Genomic DNA, 19,384 nt, shown 5'->3' with positions numbered 1-19,384 from the left:
GAATGCTATAAGACAAATTTTCTTTTTTTTTGTTTTTTTTGTCTTTCCTCATATATATTTTTATTATCAAGAATAGCAGAGTCAGTAACATGTTTTCACTTTCTCTATTTTATTTATTTTTTTTAATTTAAATTTATTTATTTATTAAGGATTTCTGCCTCGTCCCCGCAACCGCTTCCCATTTCCCTCCCCCTCCCCCGAACAAGTCCCCCTCCCTCATCTGCTCGAAGAGCAATCAGGGTTCCCTGACCTGTGGGAAGCCCAAGGACTGCCCACCTCTATCCAGGTCTCGTAAGGTGAGCATCCAAACTGCCTAGGCTCCCCCAAAGCCAGTACGTGCAGTAGGATCAAAAACCCACTGCAATTGTTCTTGAATTCTCAGTATTCCTCATTGTCCGCCATGTTCAGCTAGTCCGGATTTATCCCATGCTTTTTCAGACCTAGGCCAGCTGGCCTTGGTGAGATCCCAATAGAACATCCCCATTGTCTTAGTGTGTGGGTGCACCCCTCGTGGTCCTGAGTTCCTTGCTCGTGCTCCGTCTCCTTCTGCTCCTGATTTGGACCTTGAGATTTCTGTCTGGTGCTCCCATGTGGGTAGACAAATTTTCTTTAAAGACTAATAAAGCCATTGAGTACAAACAATAGTTAGACTCAGATAACACCAATCTAGGCTGGAATCAAGTATTTTTTAAGTTAACAGGAGCCAATATAAGCTTCAGCCTCCCAAAGGGATATTGTAACAAGTTCTGGGACTGTTCCAGACCAGGAAGCATGCACTAAAAGAGAACAACAAAGAACTCGGCAAAGAGGAATGACCTCGACAGCTATGACGTAAATACATGACATTTCCATATATTAGTGCTAAGTCGCTCAAAATAAACAATATGCAGATAAAAAGTGCATTTGAATCTGAGGTTGGAAAAATAAGTTGAGCAGCTTCTGACAAAGTAATCCTTTATAATTAATTGTACTGTCTTTAACAGAGTCTCAAAAACTAAAGCATGAACTATTTGATAATCAGTTTGCACAGATTGTAATACCCAAAAATATACTGTTTGTCGTGAAAAGAGAAAAATGTCTTTAAAAACTTCTAAATAATATGAATTCTTAAAATCTACTTTGTTTTCTTTTCATTGTTTTTGTTTCTTTTGTAGATAGGGCCCCACTATGTGGCCTTGACTGGTCTGGAACTCACCAGGTAGACCAGGCTAGACTGGAACTCAGAGAGATTGCTTCCCTCTGCCCTCAGAGTGATGGGATTAAAGGTGCACACCATCCTATCTGACCTTTGTTTTCATGTTTAAGGGAACCTCCTTTAAGAAAGAAAAGCAACTCACCAAGCGCAGTACATATCTCCTTGCTGGAGCTGCCGGGATAGAAAGGCAGTACACAAAACAAGGGCGTTTTTCTCATCACCCTCAGATTCTAAATTACAGATCATTTCTAATGCATCTTTGCAATCAACTTCTGAAATCTATAAAAAAGAAAAGAAAACAGAAATAGACCATGAAGTAGCTTTAGGATATATAGAGAGAAGAACATATTTGACTTTTTCATTTAATAACACAAATTTTTATCAGCAAAATGATATTAACTTATATACCATCAAATTATAATTGAGATAATAACTTGGCTAGTGTTTTAAAAATATCCTTTTTTATCTAATAAAAGTAAATATAATGTTCTGGAAGAATATTAAGGAAAGTAGGACACCAACTATGTTCAGGAAAGTATGAATGCTCAGTAAATAAGTGTCAATCCTAAACATCCTTTATCCATTAGATTGGATCCACACATTACCCAGAAAAGAAAACCACTGCACTTTCACTATTCTTTAAATTACTACTAGAACCAGAAGACAGACATGGAGAATGTACTGGCTATTGATTAATAAACTAAATGTCTACTCATCCTAAGGAAAGAAATAATCCAAAACATTGTATAAACTCTATCACATTAAAAATAAGATCACACATCTCTACTATTCGGCTTTTCATACAAACATATTCCATTTCAAAGCTTCTCTAGAAATTCATATAATCTTGATAAAGGCAACTTGAACCATTTAACCTATAATTGACTTAAATTAAAAACATATCATCTTTATATATATCTCAGAATTAAACAAAGACTTCTAGAATTTACCACAAAACAGGACAGGAAGATTCAGTTCCTCGTGATATAAATGAGACAAGAAAAAGAACTAGACTGATAAAGATCATTAGCACCCTCTGGAGTGTTTCTCTCTGATCATCTCAGCTCATCAGACACAAGGCGAGCAAAAGGGAGTGTGCAGTGCTGTGTTTAAATGGAGGAAGCTGTGATGCTAAGGTTCATCGATGGTCAGGAGGAATGAAAGCTGTCTGACAATTCATTTAGAGGTTCCATTATATGAAATCGGGCTAGGAAACATTAATAAGAGGCGGGGCATGGTGGTGTGTGCTGACAAATCCCAGCATTCAGGAGGCAGAGGATGGGAAGAGCAGAAGTTCTAGGACAGGCTAGGTTATAAAACAAAACAGAACAAACATAACTTTCATTTTTGTGATTTAAAGACCTTAAAGTGATTTTATGTTTGTTTTGTGTATGTATGAGTACCTACATGCACATAATGTGTGCCTGGTGTCAGGAGACCAGAAGAAGGAACTCAATTTCATGGAACTAGAGTTATGGATGGTTGTAAACTAGAAAGCAAACCCTGGTCCCTTATAGAAGCACTAAGTGCTCTTAATTACTGAGCCATTTTTAAGTATGAAATTAGTAGCTGGGCTGTGGCTGAAGCTTACACTGTTTGTGGTCAGACACATGTAATCCCCGAGTCTGAGGCGCACCTCTTGGTACCCTAGTTTAGTGAGTCTTCTACTGCTCCTCTGCCAGACACACTGCAACAAATCTATCTGTGAGGGATCCTATTTACACAGTCCAACAAAAAAAGGCGACTAAAAGATATATAATTATACAGTCAATATTTTAAAATATCGACAATAAGTTAAACACAATATCAGACATTTCATGTATATTATTTAATTCTAATTTTATCACTAGACAGAGAGTGTAGCATCCTATGGACAAGACATAATGTAATTTGCTTATGACAATTAAGAACTAGGCCCACAAATCAAAAAGAACTTTATCTGACTGACATCAACAACCTAAACTCCTGTCATTTTAATGTTTTTTTACGTTTTATGTTTAATTTTATTTTTATGTTTTGTTAATTTTAAATAATTAATATACATTCAAGATAGCAAATGTCAGTCAGACAAACTGCAAGTTTTGTTTTTTAACTTTTCCATAACATGTTAATAACAGTAACGTGAGCAAACTCTTTTTTGGGGCCAGTCTCTTCAGAATTATCATAGAAAATCAACACAAGAGCTTGCTGAAGAGATACTACCACAGGCTGAGTGTCACTTAAAGCAAAATTGTTTGGAACCATATATGCATTACCTTTTAGATTTTTTAAATTATTTACATAGATACAGTAAGATATTGGTTCTGAACATAACATTTTGTTCCACATCTTATCCACACTGCCTGCGGATCACTACCCAGCGCAGAGACATCTTCAGTTACTATGTCTCTCTGTGATCCATCGCACGATGGCAGATGTGGGCTGTGCTCAAATACATTAGAGACAATTCAGATCTCAGATTTGTTGACTAGGGTTACTAAAAGGGGGTTTAAATTACTCAAAATTGTAAGTTTATTGGCAGAATCAAGACTTCAAAACAGGCTTCAATTCAGTCTGTCCTCATCCCAGACCCCACAGATCTAAGCATACTGAGGTCCTACAGTGCTAAACATTGTTTTTCACTTGTTCAAGTTTTTAAAAGTTTGTATCTCTTAAAAATCTGATTTATTTGAAATTCATTGTTTCTTTTAAAAATTTTGATTCCTGTTGAAAGCTCAGTGGCAGCAAATGTATGATTATTTCCCCAATGAAATCACCTCCATCAAATTATCTCCTCCTACAGTGCATGCTTTAGTGTACGTATTTATTCATATACACACGTATGTAAATACAATATGCCAACCAAAACAGCTGGTAGCCTCAAAATACATAAAAATTACAATTAAGATATTATTATTATTGCTAGTGGGGGGGGGGTCTATGCTGTGTACGGCTGGCATTGTTTCTCTTCTTTCCCTTTTTCAGAGGTTCTAGGGATTAAACTCAGGTTTCCAGATTTTTATGGAACACAATCTTGCTCAAACGTAGTTCTTGTAGTTGTTAGCTAGATACTAAGTTTTAATAACAAATATAGGGGGCTGGAGAGATGGCTCAGCGGTTAAGAGCATTGCCTGCTCTTCCAAAGGTCCTGAGTTCAATTCCCAGCAACCACATGGTGGCTGACAACCATCTGTAATGAGGTCTGGTGCCCTCTTCAGGCTTGCACCCAGACAGAATATTGTATGCATAATAAATAAATAAATATTAAAAAATAACAAATATAGATATTTCATATCCCTGATTTGCCAGGTGACCTCTTTATACTACACTAAATTTAAAACAAAAATATAATTTCAAAATGCAAATAATATTTGTTTTCATATGGTTCTGTGTTGCTAATAAGCATAGAGAACATTGAGCAGTACTTCACGCTTACCAATTATATTTAAGATATTAGTACTAATTATATTTAAATAGTTTCAGCAGTTTGCTTACCAAAATAAGATTATGTTTCATACAGACAAAAATTTTAATAGCAAACTTGTTGTTATACCTAAAGGAACATAAAAATCATACAACTAGCAAATATTTCTAAATTACCAATCTCTAGTGTCAAGAAAGAAGGAATTTCATGCTCTGTATCCAGAGGGCACATATGCTGCCATATTTTTTTTTCTGAATAATCAGTCCCTACCAAATTTAAAATGTGTAGACTCTTTGTTGTAATTTTTGATTTTTTTTTTAAAGATACGGAATAGCTTAGACTGAATTTGCAATCCTCCTGGCCTCAACCCCAGTGTTGGGTTTACAGATCTGTGCCACAATTCCCATGTCTAAAATATGTAGATTTTCATATTCAACTCCACTTCTGTAAACTAAATATATCAGCATATCTCCAAGAATGCAAGAAAGTTCACCCTACAGGACAATATTTAACCATTTGATTAAATATTCTATAAACCCACATTGTAAAACCATGAAGTTATTAAATGTCCACAGAGCAGAGGATGTCAGTAAAGGAGAGGAAAGTGCTGTCAGTGCAGGAATGTGTGTGTTTAAGTATATAAAAATGCTAGTGCACAAAAAAATGTAAGAAAAGTATATTAATTACATTTCTAACTTGACTAAGATAATTTAAAAACTCTTTGTAGTCTGTGTGGGTGTTGGCATGGGAATGACAGGGCATGATATGAGAGGTGTGCCTGTCTCCCCTGCTTGCTGTTGTGTACAGTCTAACCGGGCCTTCACCCACACTTTCCCACCCAGAAAAGTGTGAAGATGATTAGAGAGAAAACAAGGCACAAGCAAGGAAGCAAGCAAAACAAACAAATAAAAAAACCTTACATGTTTATTCTAAAGAAAAAACTCAACTAAAAACTGGGTGTAAACTAATGCTGCCAAGTATTTCTGCTACCTATGCCAAGAATCCAAGAAAAGCTCATTATTTCAAGAGAAGTCAGATGAAAATCCCTTTCTTATAGCCCCATAAGTCTGACATCTACCAGAAACAGTGCTATTACTACCGGGAAATAGTTAATTTCTTGCCTATAAACTCACATTGACAAGAATGTCCTCAGGACTATCAATCCAGGTCACATCTGACAATTAAATCTGTCCCCGTATTCTCTACAGAACATGATTTTAAACTCAAATCTTATACCAAGCAAATAAAAAATGAACAAGAAGTGTATATGGGAAGTGGAGAACTAACATGTTTGTGAACACAAATCCCTAAGTGGGGGTACAAGTTCCAAGGTGCAGATGACATGATCACTTTTCTCATGTAGCCAAAATAATAAGTCCGTCATAAAAGCAATTTAAAACATTTTCCTCATATGGGACAGCAAATAACAAGTTTCAAGTATTTTTAACATAAATGCTACAAAAGCAATCTATTTCTCAGAAAACAGATGTTTACCAAGGACACATCCTTATACAGAGACACAGAGATCTTAGTGAACCATGCTTAAGAACAAGAAAGAAAAAAACAAAACAATTAGTTCTACCTGCTTAATAAAAGAAAGGGAGAATGGTATCACTGCACAACATCGGAGGGACCCAGGATCCCCAGGTATGGGAATCTCACTTGGAGATACTGACACTGACTTGAGTAGTTCAAGATCTGGGAACACAGATTTTGAGACTACAAACTCAGACAGCTCTCCGTTAACAAGCTTCTTTAGTGCAGGGACCACACCCTGTTTGTTGTCCACCCCTCCTACCTACTGTATAGAACACATATTGTACAATCAATGCCACACGTGTCAAAGGCTATTAAAAGAAATTTTCATATTTGTCTGTTAAGTTGTCATTTTCAACTAATAAGAAAGCTTCGGTTTTAATTTTGCTCTCATATATAGCAACAGAAAATGCAAATTCTGAAACTAAAAGAAACAGTAAAGAGAAGTAGTTATAGATTAGACTAATAGAATAATGTCCAAGACTGGGAGCCTAGGTTTCACTTTGTCCAGCTTGGAAACTGGCTGGAACCACTCTGCCTAAGTTTTCTAATATCCTCATCATATACAAGAAGCCCATTTATCATCTGACTTCTTAATTTTACATTCACAAGAAAAAGCACATAGACATCAGAGGCGATCTCTACCCTCAGTGGGCACTCACTTCTCAGGCAACCATGCTCTGAACTCTAATTATAGGCTTCTCTGTCTTCTAGGGACTATACATAGGATATGTGTGAGAACCGTGTTCTCCATCTTGTATTTCAGCCTTCAAGTCCTTTAACATATAAATCCATAAAAAGTTCCTTAACTCTTGAGAATTTTCTATTAGTATACACTGAAATATGATCAAGACTATCCTCATTTCCCCATTCTTAAACTAACAAACCCAGAGTCCAAAGAGTGCTGCCTCTGTGTGTATGAGTGTGAGGCTGGTCACTGTAGCTTGGGATTTGGTCAGCACTGCCCCCTTGTCCCCTTTCACCAGCTACACACTGCTAATAGCTCTCAGTAAGGACTGGAATCTAGAGATAACCTGCCCCATCTAGGCCAGAATTTGGTCAGGTTTGACCTCTTCAATTGTTTTCTTTTCTGTTTACTGTTCTTACAAGGGAGAGATCTAAGACCCTGAAAACAATACTCATAGAGTACTATACCAATGAACATACACAGTTCAATACACTATTAATCTTTACCTAAGTTTTTAAACACAAATTGCTATCTCAACTTTTAATTATAAAATTGAGTGCACAAAAATGTAGAATTTCCTTTTAGTGATAATTATACTTCCTAGTTTTGTGTAAATTCTGCACTTTCTACCAAATGAAGCTAAAATAAAATTTTATTAAAAAATACAATTACATTAAATATGCAAATAACATTTACTTTTTGAGTGCTATATTTTGTTATACAACATCGTGTGTTTATTTACACAGGGTCTACAAATAGAGATAATTTATATGACTTCTACCTAGGATTACTCTTCTTGTTAAATTAAGTCAGTTAAAAATATCATGTTATCTTGACATCAAATAAAAATGAAGTTACGGCATAAATACTGCCAAAAAATTGCCTTGAGACTATTTAAGACATATCATATTTGCTTTAATTTAGCCAACATGAACTATCCACATTATTTCTCATATGATTCTGAAAGCAGCTGAGATTCCAGTCGTCCTTACCAAGGAGCATGCCACACTGTAAGACAGACAAATGTGCTCCGTTATGTACAAGGAAGTCCACAACATTCTAATCTAAATCTAACTTAAAAAATCATCTATTTGCGTTAAAAAATAATTACTAACAAAAAGTATACTCACCTCTTCGATTAGCTTTTCATTTGGTGATGATGTGCAAAGACAGACAAGGTAAGTTTGCTTAAAACTACCTTTTGTACCAATCTCTGGATGCTCAGAACACAGCTTTGCTAGAGCAGTTGCTTGACTTAACTGATTTGTTTTGATTAGATGTTTAATTCTCATATCCAACAAGATGGGACCCTCAAAAGCTAAAAATTCATTCACTTAAAAAAACAAGACATAATAAATTATTAACATTTGGTAATTCATCTGCAATACAAATACTTAGAAGCAATTTTTAAAAACACAGAAAATAAAACTTTTCCCTTTTGGCAATTTTCTATTACTGTCAGCAAGGATATCACACAATATTTCACTTTTTATAAGTTAAGAAGAGGTCCCACTACCCACTCAACCCTCTAAAACACAGTCTTACTAAGTAACCCAGGCTGTCCTGAACTCTCTATGGAGCCCAGGCTGGCTTAAAACTTGTGACCCACCTGTCTCAGTCTCTCAAATATCACAGTTATAGGCATGTAATGCCATACCAGGCTTGCCAACTTTCTGTTTTGGTTTTTTGTTGTTGTTGTTGTTGTTTAGTAACAGGGTTTCTTTGTGTAGATTTTGCTATCTGGGAACTAGCTGAAGACCAGGCTGGCCTCAAATTCACAGAGATCCAACTGCCAGTGCCTCCTTTGCATGGGGACCCCCCCCCACACACACAACTCCCCACCTCAGGCTTGGATACTTTTAAGTTACAGCAAATGATTTTTATTCTTAAAGCACCATTTGGAAAGTGCTGAAGAAACCAGGTCTTTTTTTTGGGGGGGGGAGGGGTAAGGCTGGGTGGGGAGACAGGATCTCACTGTATAGCCCTGGCAGGTTTGGAACTTACTATGTAAACCAGGTTGATCTTGAACTCAAGGAAGTTCTCCTGCCTCTGCCTCCAGATTAAAAGTGTGGACTACCATACCCATCTTGAATAAACTTGATGATACAAATATTTCTCCATTGAATTCTTTTAAAATTATAATAAATTATTCTTCCCATAATACACTTATTCTTAAATAACCCAGAACACCACACAATTATCTGGGTAATATAAAGAGGACTTGGAAAATCTAGAATAAGAAATTCAACTAATACTTGGTTCAATGTTGACAATGTATTTATATCTTTTACAAAGGGGAAGTCTGTCTTTTTAATAAATATTTAATATAAACAAAAATATGCACAAAAATAGTAAGGGGGGAAAGTCTGCCAAGGGACAAATTCCTTAAATAAATTTGTGATTTTACCTATTTCAGTAAATACTTACATAGAATATATTTCTATTCTGTTCAGACCTGTACTCTTCTGGTTCTCTGCAACATCAAGTCATCTTGTATCTATCTCTGAAGGAGAATTTATCTTTAATACTTGGGTTGGCTTTTTGGTTTTTTTTTTTTTTTTTGGTATTTTGTTTGCTTTTTTTTTCAAGACAGGGTTTCTCTGTATCGAAGCTCGCTTTTAGAGCAGGCTGACCTCAACCGCACATGTATCTACCTGTCTTTGCCTCCTGAGTGCTGGGATTAAAGGTATGAGCCACCATGCCAGGCAACTATGAATTTTAAGCACTTCCCTAAGTTTTCTGTACCTGAATAAAAATCATGTTTAAACATTTATTTCTTGATGGCTTGCTTGAAGCTTTAAAAAAAAAAAAAAAAAACTTCTAGGAACAAACAACTGAAATGTTCTGTAGATAAAACGCTATTTTCTCTAATTATGATATGATGGAAGGTGTGTGCAATGGGAATCTCATAGACTCCTTGTCTCTATTGTAAACACTAGAATCTAACGGTTGTTTCTGTATCTAGGGCAGCAGTAGAACACACTAAGTGTTTGTTGAAGAAATAGTAGAGAACTGTTTCTATGATTTATGAAGTAGCTTTTCTGAAGGGGTTTTCTACGCATTGTGTGACTTTGGTCACGAGACTATCCAGGTACACTTGGAGGTCTGGTGCTTCAGAACAGAGGTTCGAGGTTCAGTTCACAGAAACCGTTCCTCTTGCTGCCAGAGGGCCTAAAACTACATCCTGGGATGAATCTCTGTGAACACTTGCAGAACACAGCAGGGGACAGATGTATCTAGGAGGGTGTGAGACGGGCCTTCATTTTCATCACCCATGTTCCCTTCTAGAGGCATTGTTTCTAGTTTTTCTCTGCTCTACTAGAAAAAGACATGCTGTACAACACCACTACTGTGACTTTTCCCTATTAAAGTCATAAATAATTAAGCAAATACAAAATTCCAAATTTAAACCTATACTTCAGCCCAGACCTCTATTCTAGCCACTGAACATGAATAAGTAAATGTAAAGGTGCCTAGTGCCTCAGTACCTGACATGAACGTAAAACATCTCTTTTTTAGTTCTATGTGATCCATCTGGGACATTTATAACAACAGCTTTTCAATTAAGTACACTACCAAAGCAAACTCTAATTAAAATAAAGCTATTCTGACTGTGTATGAGTAACTGACGTTAAGAAACACAGCTTTGTGCCACCCCTCCCCACGTTTTTCCAAAAGGAAATTTCAGAGATACAAAGTCTGGGAATTATTACAAATTCTCCCATGGAAACTCATGATCAATAGAATCTGGAAGATAATGGTAAAGGAAAATTTCACAGTGGCAAATATCTAATAAAACTGATGACATTTCCTAAAAGGCCAATTTTAAATAATCTTTAAAAAGGTTTTGAAACAAGAATATTTCTGACAACCTGTGCAGAATACTGTGTTAGATCAGTGCCCTAAAAAAATAGCAATTAGGGCAAGAGAGTTGGTTCAGCAGTTGCTGCTGTCCAGGAAGATCTATATTCTACTCCCAGGACCGACCACACAATCACTAACTCCAATCCCAGGAAATCGGATGCCCTCTTCTAGTCTCCCCAGGCAATAGGTTCACACGTGGAGCACATGCAAACATGCAAGCAAAACATACACACAAAATAACAAAATAAATAAAACCATTTTTAAACAAATATTAGACTTAAAATTGTTAAATCATAGTTACTTACGATTTAATTATGGGAAATCAATAGTATTTATCAATTTCTAAGAAAAATGGATTTCTAAGAAGCACAGACTACTGGAGCAGAAGGGACTTTTTATGGGAATGCAGCTCTGTCATTTGGCAAAATGGGTAAACCAAGGCTAACAGAAAGGGAATAACTTCTTGAAGTAATAAAATCAGTTAATGATAAATCAAGACAAGAATGTGTTTTCTGACTTCTAATTTTATAATATTCTGTAGGATCAGAAAAAAGAAACTTCTACCTGACCACTGTACCTACTTATAATTTCATAAATTACACCTTCCAACTATACAGAATTGTAAAGCAACGCGAGCTTTTAAAAGAAAGTTATAGATCCCAAACTAGCGTTCCAAATGAGGGCGGCGCTGGCACTGCTCAGCTAAGGTCACTTCTCCATACTCCTAACCCTGTCCCATTCCTCTCCCACTGCCCCCTTTCCTCACTCCTCTTCATCCACTATCTACAACCTCTAGGAGTGCAGGGCTACCACAGGGGCCATGTGCTTCAATGCTTGCACTGAGGGGACTATTATGGTGTTTATCTCTGAAAACCTAGATACAGCAAGAGTTTCCCTTTCTTTTATGCCGTTCATACTCACACATCATAAAAAATAAAACATTTTAATTATAGTCATGTTTAATCTGTCTACTTTCTCTGCATCTGCACACTTCACGAGAAAAGGTTTTAACTGGTTTCAAGTCTATCAATACAGGTAAGTAACAAAATGGCAATCCAAGTGTATGGTATTCAACCAACTTAATTAAAGACTTCTTTCCATAAAAATGTTACTTTTTAACATTAAAAAATTACCCAGGTATGGTGGCATACATCTTTAATCCAAACATTTGGGAGGCAGAGAAAGATAAATAAAGTTCAGGCAGGACTACAAAGACTGTCTCAAAAAGGAGGAAGAGGGGAGGAGGAAAAAGATGGACAAGAAAGAGGAGTGGAAGAAACGGAAATGGAAGAAATGTTAAAAGATATTGTTGCAAGTGATAAATAAACCACAGCACAAACACTGTGTTCTACGTAAAATAGTTTGTCCCACTAACCTTGTTTCTGTACCAAAAAAAAAATATGGAGCCAACTTATTTAGTGAGTGCATGCTCTCACGCCTAGGTTTAACAACTGTTTTCCTGTCTTTGCCACACTGCTCCAGAAGGATATCCAAGAGCACACTAAAGAGTTCCTGCTGAACATGAGGGCTAATGCCCAGACGAACCCCAGAATTCAAAGGCTGAAGCAGGAAGACTGTCATGTGCTACAGGACGGTCTGGGTTACATATAAGTTCTAGGCCTGTCTGGGGTATAGAGTATATAGTGAGACTTAAAAACAAACAAACAAACAAACAAACAAAAAAACCCAAAAACAACAAAAAAGCAAAACAAATGAGAAAACTCCCAAACAAAGGGAAAAAAATCAACACAGTATGGACCATCCCCATGCTTATATCTGCTTAGCAGTGCTCATCTCAGAAACTGAAGAGTCAGCCTCAGAAAAGGTCTCCCCTGACTAAATTCCCAAGAGATCCAATTCATCCAACCCATCTGCTATTCCCACCACTGACAGCAAACAAGGTTTCCTCGCCTTCAACAGCATTCTCATGGCTTCAATCCATTCTCATCTACGAATCTAGGCTGGTTTTTGTTGTTTGTCAAGCTGTTTAACTTATTCTGAGAACTTTAGACATCTAATATTCTGATCATATTCATGCCTTCCCAGACTGTGCTCCCCACTTCATCTAGAATCCTTTGCAACACAGAGTCTATTTTCACATCCTTAAAAAATCACTATGTGCTAGTGGATGTGCATGATAGGTATATATGTGTGTATGTATGTATGTGCATGTGTGTATACATGATGGATGTGTGTATGTATGATGTGTATGTGTGTGTTTGTATGTGTGTATGATTTTGTGTGTACACATTTGGAGGTCAGAGGACAGTTTTATAGAGTGAGTTATTTTCCACCTTTATGTGGGAGTGCAGGGTATCAAATTCAGATCTTGCCAGACTTGTATAGGAAATGCCTGTCCTGCCAGTTTTAGCCTTTTACCCCCTTTGTTAGGTACACTTGTTTCTTCAGTGGTGTAGCTCTGAAGTGTTGCCCATATTATATAAATGACCCCACATCGTGCAGTCTGGGGGCTGTGGTGCTGCATTCTAATATAACTATAAACGGGTTGAGCAAGACAGAAGAAGTCAGTAAGGAGCACTCCTCCATGGCCTCTGCATCAGTTCCCACCTCTGGTTCCTGGTGTGACTTCCCAGGATGATGGGCTACAAGCTGTGGGATGAAATAAACTTTTCCTTCTCAAGGTGGTTTTGTTTAAAGTGTTTTATCACAGCAAAAGAAACCTCCCTAAGGCAAAGTTGCTACTCCTGGGCTAAGAGGTGGAGGTAGTATTGGGGGCAAGCTTTTAAGCTTTAAATTTTCCCTTTGAAGAAGGAAGAAAGGGAATTACTCAATAAAAGCATGGCAAGCTGACAAGAAAGCAACTAAATTACTCCAACAAAGAAGCAGGGGGAAGTGCTAAAGAACTCAGTGTGACTAGTTTCATTTGATATTTAAAATGATACACACAAAAGAAAACAAGTCTAAAGATGTACTAATATGTAAAAAGATAGTAAAATTAATACCCCAAACTAACTGGAACTCATCAAAATGTTAACGCATTAAATCTGAATGAGGCAGTTTTCAGGGGAGGGCCTATTGCTTAAAATTAGGTATTAGTTATGATAAAAGGAGAATTCATCTCTTATGAACTGTGTTAAGCTTTGATTTAAAAGAAGAAAACAACAGAATAATTTGAAATTGATAAATATTGTAATGTTTAAAATTAACCCAAAGGCACCTCTGCGAAGCAGCAGAGAAGAGATGATTTCCTAGATATGAGTCCAGGAATGGCTTGTGACTTCAGAAACATCCGTGACTATTGAGAACCAAAGCAGAATTCATTCAACACAAATGAGTTATACTTTCAAATAAATTATCTCAAAACAGATCAAAAACCCGTATGTAAAATGTGAAACTATGAAATCTAGAGGAAAAGGCAGAAGAAAAATCTGTATGATGTTCAATTTGGTGATGAAATTTTTATATGAAAACAAAATCATGATTCCTAAAAGGGAATATTGAGAATCTGGTCCTATTAAAGAGTAGACCTGCTCTATCAGTGACTGTCAGGAGGAAGGCTAAGACATAGTAAAATAAATAAATATAAAGCCGCTCACCCACAAAACATACTGTCTGATGAAGGATTTGTGCACCACAACTGTTAAAATCTAAAAGAAAACAATGTAGTTCAAAAAAAAATAGACAATGATCTGAGGAGGTTTTGCATCAGAGATACACAGATGGAAAATGTGCATCTGAAAAGATAGTGGATATCACACCTACCACTGCAGAAATGCAAACTGAAATAACGTGGCATCTCCACAATGCCTATCCGACTGGCTACCAAAAGTAGCCAATTGCTGGTGAAGGTTCTAGAGTAACAACAACTATCACTCAGTGCTGACAAAAATAAAAAAACTCCATAAGCATTTCAGAGACAGTTTCAGTCTCTAAGAAAGCACAGCATAGTTTTACAACAAGATACAGTAATCAACTCAAGATTCCCCAGCTCATGGGAAAACTTGTAACTACACAGAAACCTACATGTAAACATTTACAGTAGCTTTGTTCAAACCACTAAAAATGATGGAGGTCAGTGAGTAAATACATCACAATACATCTTTTCAGTGATATACAAGCCAATTAAGTCACACAAGACAGAAATGTTAAAAGTATATTATTATGTCAAAGAAATCAACAACTGGAAGGCTGTAATTATATGGCATGGAATAGCGAAACTACAGACAGCAAGTGGATCAGTAATTGTCAGGTTTAGGGAGTGAAGATGAATGCATGATGTATAGATACTGTTAGGACAGTAAAACTATATAAATGCAGAAAACATAAATACACGCAGAATTCTGAATGGGGATATTCAGCTTCTGCCTTCTCAAAGAGGTGGAAGATATTGCCCTACCTCTTAGGTACGGGACGTACACAGAAGCATCCTTCAAGGAACACAACATGGAAAGGATGCTCAGAGTGTGGAAACTGACACACTGTCAGCTAGGCAGGCCGTCAAGGCTCACACCAACAATGGCCAAATCATGCTGACATGATGTGATGACAATGGCACTTCCCTCTGTGGTCCTTTCCCCCAAAGCCTGTACTCCAATGTGATCATAAGAGAAGTAAGGAACATTGCACAAAATACCTGAATCAGTACTCATCAAAACTGTCAAGGTCATCTAAAAAGGTCAGATCTGAAAAGCTATCACAACCGAGAGGAGCCTAAAAAGATGACTAATGTGGTGTGGTGTCCTGGGTTGGTTCTTAGGACGGAGAAAAGCTGTTAAGGAAAGACTATAGAACTCTGAATGAAGCACTGGACTTCTTAATAATACAATGTTCACGGTGATTTATTAATTTCAGGCAATGGACCATACTAACATAAACATCAGTCAGTGCTTCATCAATCGTTCTGTAAAGGTGTAAAGACAGTAAATGAGGCTGGGCGCTAAGGGTCACGGGTGTAATCCCAGCACCCAAGAGGCAAAGGATTGCAGCAAACTCAAGGCCAGCCAATCTCAGAGAAATAAGACAATACAAAAAATAATACATGAAGTCAAACTTATTTCAATACTAAATATTCTTGCTTAAGAGAACTCTGAACAATAGTTATGGTCTTTTCATCAAACACTTAAAGAGAAAAGTAGAGAACTGTGGACAAGATATAAGAAATAGATGTGTTTGATGACTAAAGCAACAATTAAGTAATATGGATCAAATGACTGAAAGCAAATAAGAAGCTAGGAGTACACAAGGGCCTGTTTCTGAATTGACCTTCCCTACTATATCCATAGTAGTGGTGGAGCATATACAAAGCCTTGTGCATACTAAGCAGATACTTACCAACCAGCCCTTGGATTGTTTGAGACAGGATCCCATAGCATGGCTCAGACTGGTCTTCAATTCATTATGTAGCCCATGCTGTTCTCAAATTTAAGATCTTTCGGCCTTTAAATTGCTAGAATTACAGGCATGTACTATTGTGGTTGGCTTTAAGTGGTCTTTTTATTGTATAATATGGACCTTAGTTGCAATGCTGTATGCTAGTAGATCTACTATTGATAGAAACTGAGAAAAGAAAACACCTTGAATAACAAATACACTACCCAAGGAATTTTGTTAAGTTAGGGAAACAGAATGAAGGTAGGTAGTAGTCAAGTCAGCTTTAAACAGTCACTAATGTGGATCTGAAAACATTGATCAGTAGTTACTTGCTGCTCTTCCACAGGACCTAGGTTTGTATCATAAAGAGCTCTAACCCCAGCTCCAAGGGATCCAACAGGCCTCTTCTGGCTTTCACAGGTAGACACACACATCATTTATGTACTAAAAACAAAGTATAGGAAGGGAGAGTGGGGACATAACTCTAAGATGAATGGGGCTCAAGAAACAACTCTGCGGTTTAGAAAGTTTGCTGCTCTTGCAGAGTCCCTGAGTTCGGTTTCCAGCACCCCCACTGGGTGATGCACAGCTGTTACTCTGGTTCCAGGGGATTTGAAACTCCTGACCTCCGAGGGCACCTGCCCATGTGTACATACCCATATGCACACAAACATATACATATAACTTACAATAAATTTTAAAAAGAAAACTAATCTTCTGTGATATAGTGATTTCAATGACTAATGAAATTACCAATGAGAAATGGCTAACCAAAAACAGAATTGTCATTATATTAACGTAAGTACAAATTATTATAATGAACGGAGTGACATATTTGGGATGCAGACTAGATGTTGACAGCACGGTTCAAAAGAATAAAAAACATATTCTAAAGAAAAGGAATCATGACAGCAGATGTTCATGCAACACCAGGAAGGTTTCTTTTTGTTTTGTTTTGTTTTCCAAGACAGGGTTACTCTGTAGCTCTGGAGCCTTCCTAGAACTAGCTCTTGTAGACCAGGCTGAACTGAACTCACAGAGATCCACCTGCCTATGCCTCCCGAGTGCTGGGATTAAAGGTGCGCGCCACCACCGCCCAGCCTGACACCATGAAGATTTTAGACAATATTAAAAAACACAACTAAGCCTGACTATGAGAGTGATCTTTAAACATCTCAATTGTGGGGCTAGGGAGATGTACAGTACTTGCTGTTCAATCATGAAGGACCCGAGTTTGATCCTTAGCACCTACATAAAAAGTTGGGCATGGTAGGAGGTACTTGAAATCCCAGGGCTGGAGAGGAGGAAATGGAAGGATTCATGCAACTCACTGGCCATCAGTCTAGCTGAATGATGACCTACAAGCCCCAGTAAGAGAACCTGTCTCAAAAAATAAATTAGATTCTCCTGCTCCTCAAGTATGACACCCAACACTATTCTCTTGCTTCTATTGGTATTGGACCATATGTCCACGGATACCTATACAAAGTACTGACTTGTGAAGAGATGTACAGTACACGTGCACATGTGTACACACACACACACACACACACACACACACACACACACACACGCACCTCTCAACGGAAAACTGCAGATGAAGCTTAAATGGTAGAGTACCTAGCATGCACGGGGCCCTGGCTTGATTCCCAGCACTACATAATCAAGGTGTGGTGGTACATGACTATAACTTCAGCATTTAGGAGGTGTGATGTGGGAGAGGCTGTAGGTCATCTTCCACTATGTAGTTCAAGGCTAGTTTTAGAAACAGTGCCCTATATAAAAGACAAAAATTTCTCAAATGTAATTCTCACAATCAATAGGTTAAGAGTGGACTGAATTATAGATACCATTCTTTACAAGTGTTTGGAGTGGTTCCATTTTTCAATAATGTTTCAGAGGGACATTAAAATAGAAACACAAATTAGTGAGCATTAAGTAGCTTTCCTATTCAGTTACAACCAAAGAAAGGCACAAGTAGTATGATAACAAAGTCCACATCTCCTCTGACATTCAAAACTATTCACCTGAAGCTGGGTGCTGACTCATCATACCTTCACAGGGAAGCTAAGGCAGAAGGATCATCACAAGACTGAGGCTAGCCTGGCTTACACACCAAAACTACCTACTTGCCTTATACTTATTTACTAGTTACCTCATTCAAAAATGCTCAGACCCCAAAGGGCAACCACATTTGCAGTTTCTGAGCCCTGTCTGTGGTGGTCACGCTTTCAAATCAAAGAGCAGTTTATGGTTGTAATAGTTAAGCTTGAATTCAATAGATTCAGTAATGAGCTAAACTCAGGGTTACGAGATTACCACTGCTCAAAAAGTCCATCAAAACTTTAAGGGCCTTCTGTAACTACCCGGCCATTCTCATTGTGCTTATTCTCCTGTATGCACGCAGGAAAGGCTCCCTCGGGCTGAGTGAGAAGACCAGACAGACTGAAAGTCGTCCATCCTTGTTTCACTACACTCAACATCTTAGGTAAATTGGTACATAGATGACAAAATTTCATTCCTTCAACTTTCTCAAAGGAGAAAAGAAATAGCTGCTTGTGATTTATGTGGTCATTCATGACAGCGACTTTCAAAGTAATACATGGCTTGGTAAAGACTGAGGACTGTGGCTGCAGTCTCTCAAGCCAAAAACGGTTTGCTGCCTGTGCTCTACTAACTGTGGTCACCTGCAACCCATCTGACTGCAGAAATTCCTGCTGGTTCACAGTATAAACCATTCCCGTGGCTATATGAGGTTAGGATTAAGAAATAAAGCAGCAAAGAGACTGACAGGCAGAGCCAGTTGCTAACAGCTACAGTGTCAAAACTACTCAAAGCACATGAGCTTTAAAATTGGAATAAACTTCTGATAAAGCTCAGACTCCTTTTTACTCTGATTTAACAAAACAAAATGCTCCTGAGAAACTGAAACTAGAAAAAGAAGCTAAGCCTTTATTTAGACTAGCTTTAATTTTACTTTTATTAGGCTACTTTTTTTTATTATTATTAGGCTACTTGTAATAGGACATAGTACTACAGGAAGTTCAGGACTGAACTGCAGTTCTTAGTTCTGCCTCACATCAGCAGACAGATAATACAGAAAGATGACCAATCTTTTTAAGCCTGTAAAATGGACAAAGGACAATAAATCCTACCTTTCGCAGAGGACCATTTTAAAAGTTAGGACACACAGAAAAACATGAATGCTGTTATGAACTATATTCAAAATAATCTGGTATTATTAACATGTATATCAACGTTTCATATGTTAAGATTAAAAATATAATGTGATATTAGAAATAAAGCATGTTGGTATTAATCTAGTAGACAGAAATCTAGTATGTCAAAAGCAAATAAGATTTGTTAC

General features: G+C 37.3%; 1 protein-coding gene across 5 annotated transcripts in view; it reads right to left on the bottom strand.

Annotated features, from left to right (window-relative positions):
- Znf292 (zinc finger protein 292) overlaps positions 1 to 19,384 on the bottom strand; it is a 75,890-nt gene that overhangs the window by 15,064 nt on the left and 41,442 nt on the right. For 4 of the 5 annotated variants that reach the window (XM_041667353.1, XM_041667354.1, XM_041667355.1 and 1 more), the window contains 2 exons: positions 7,953 to 8,155; positions 1,338 to 1,474 (listed from right to left, as the gene is read on the bottom strand). In XM_041667353.1, coding sequence (XP_041523287.1) covers positions 1,338 to 1,474; positions 7,953 to 8,155 — 340 coding nt within the window. The remainder of the gene's footprint in view (positions 1 to 1,337; positions 1,475 to 7,952; positions 8,156 to 19,384) is intronic. The other variant, XM_041667357.1, reaches the window with a different exon arrangement.

This window comes from Microtus oregoni, unplaced genomic scaffold, assembly GCF_018167655.1.
Source record: "Microtus oregoni isolate MIOR12 unplaced genomic scaffold, Mior012 000017F_ref0000208, whole genome shotgun sequence".
NCBI lineage: Eukaryota > Metazoa > Chordata > Mammalia > Rodentia > Cricetidae > Microtus > Microtus oregoni.
This window is presented reverse-complemented; position numbering and strand designations above follow the sequence as displayed.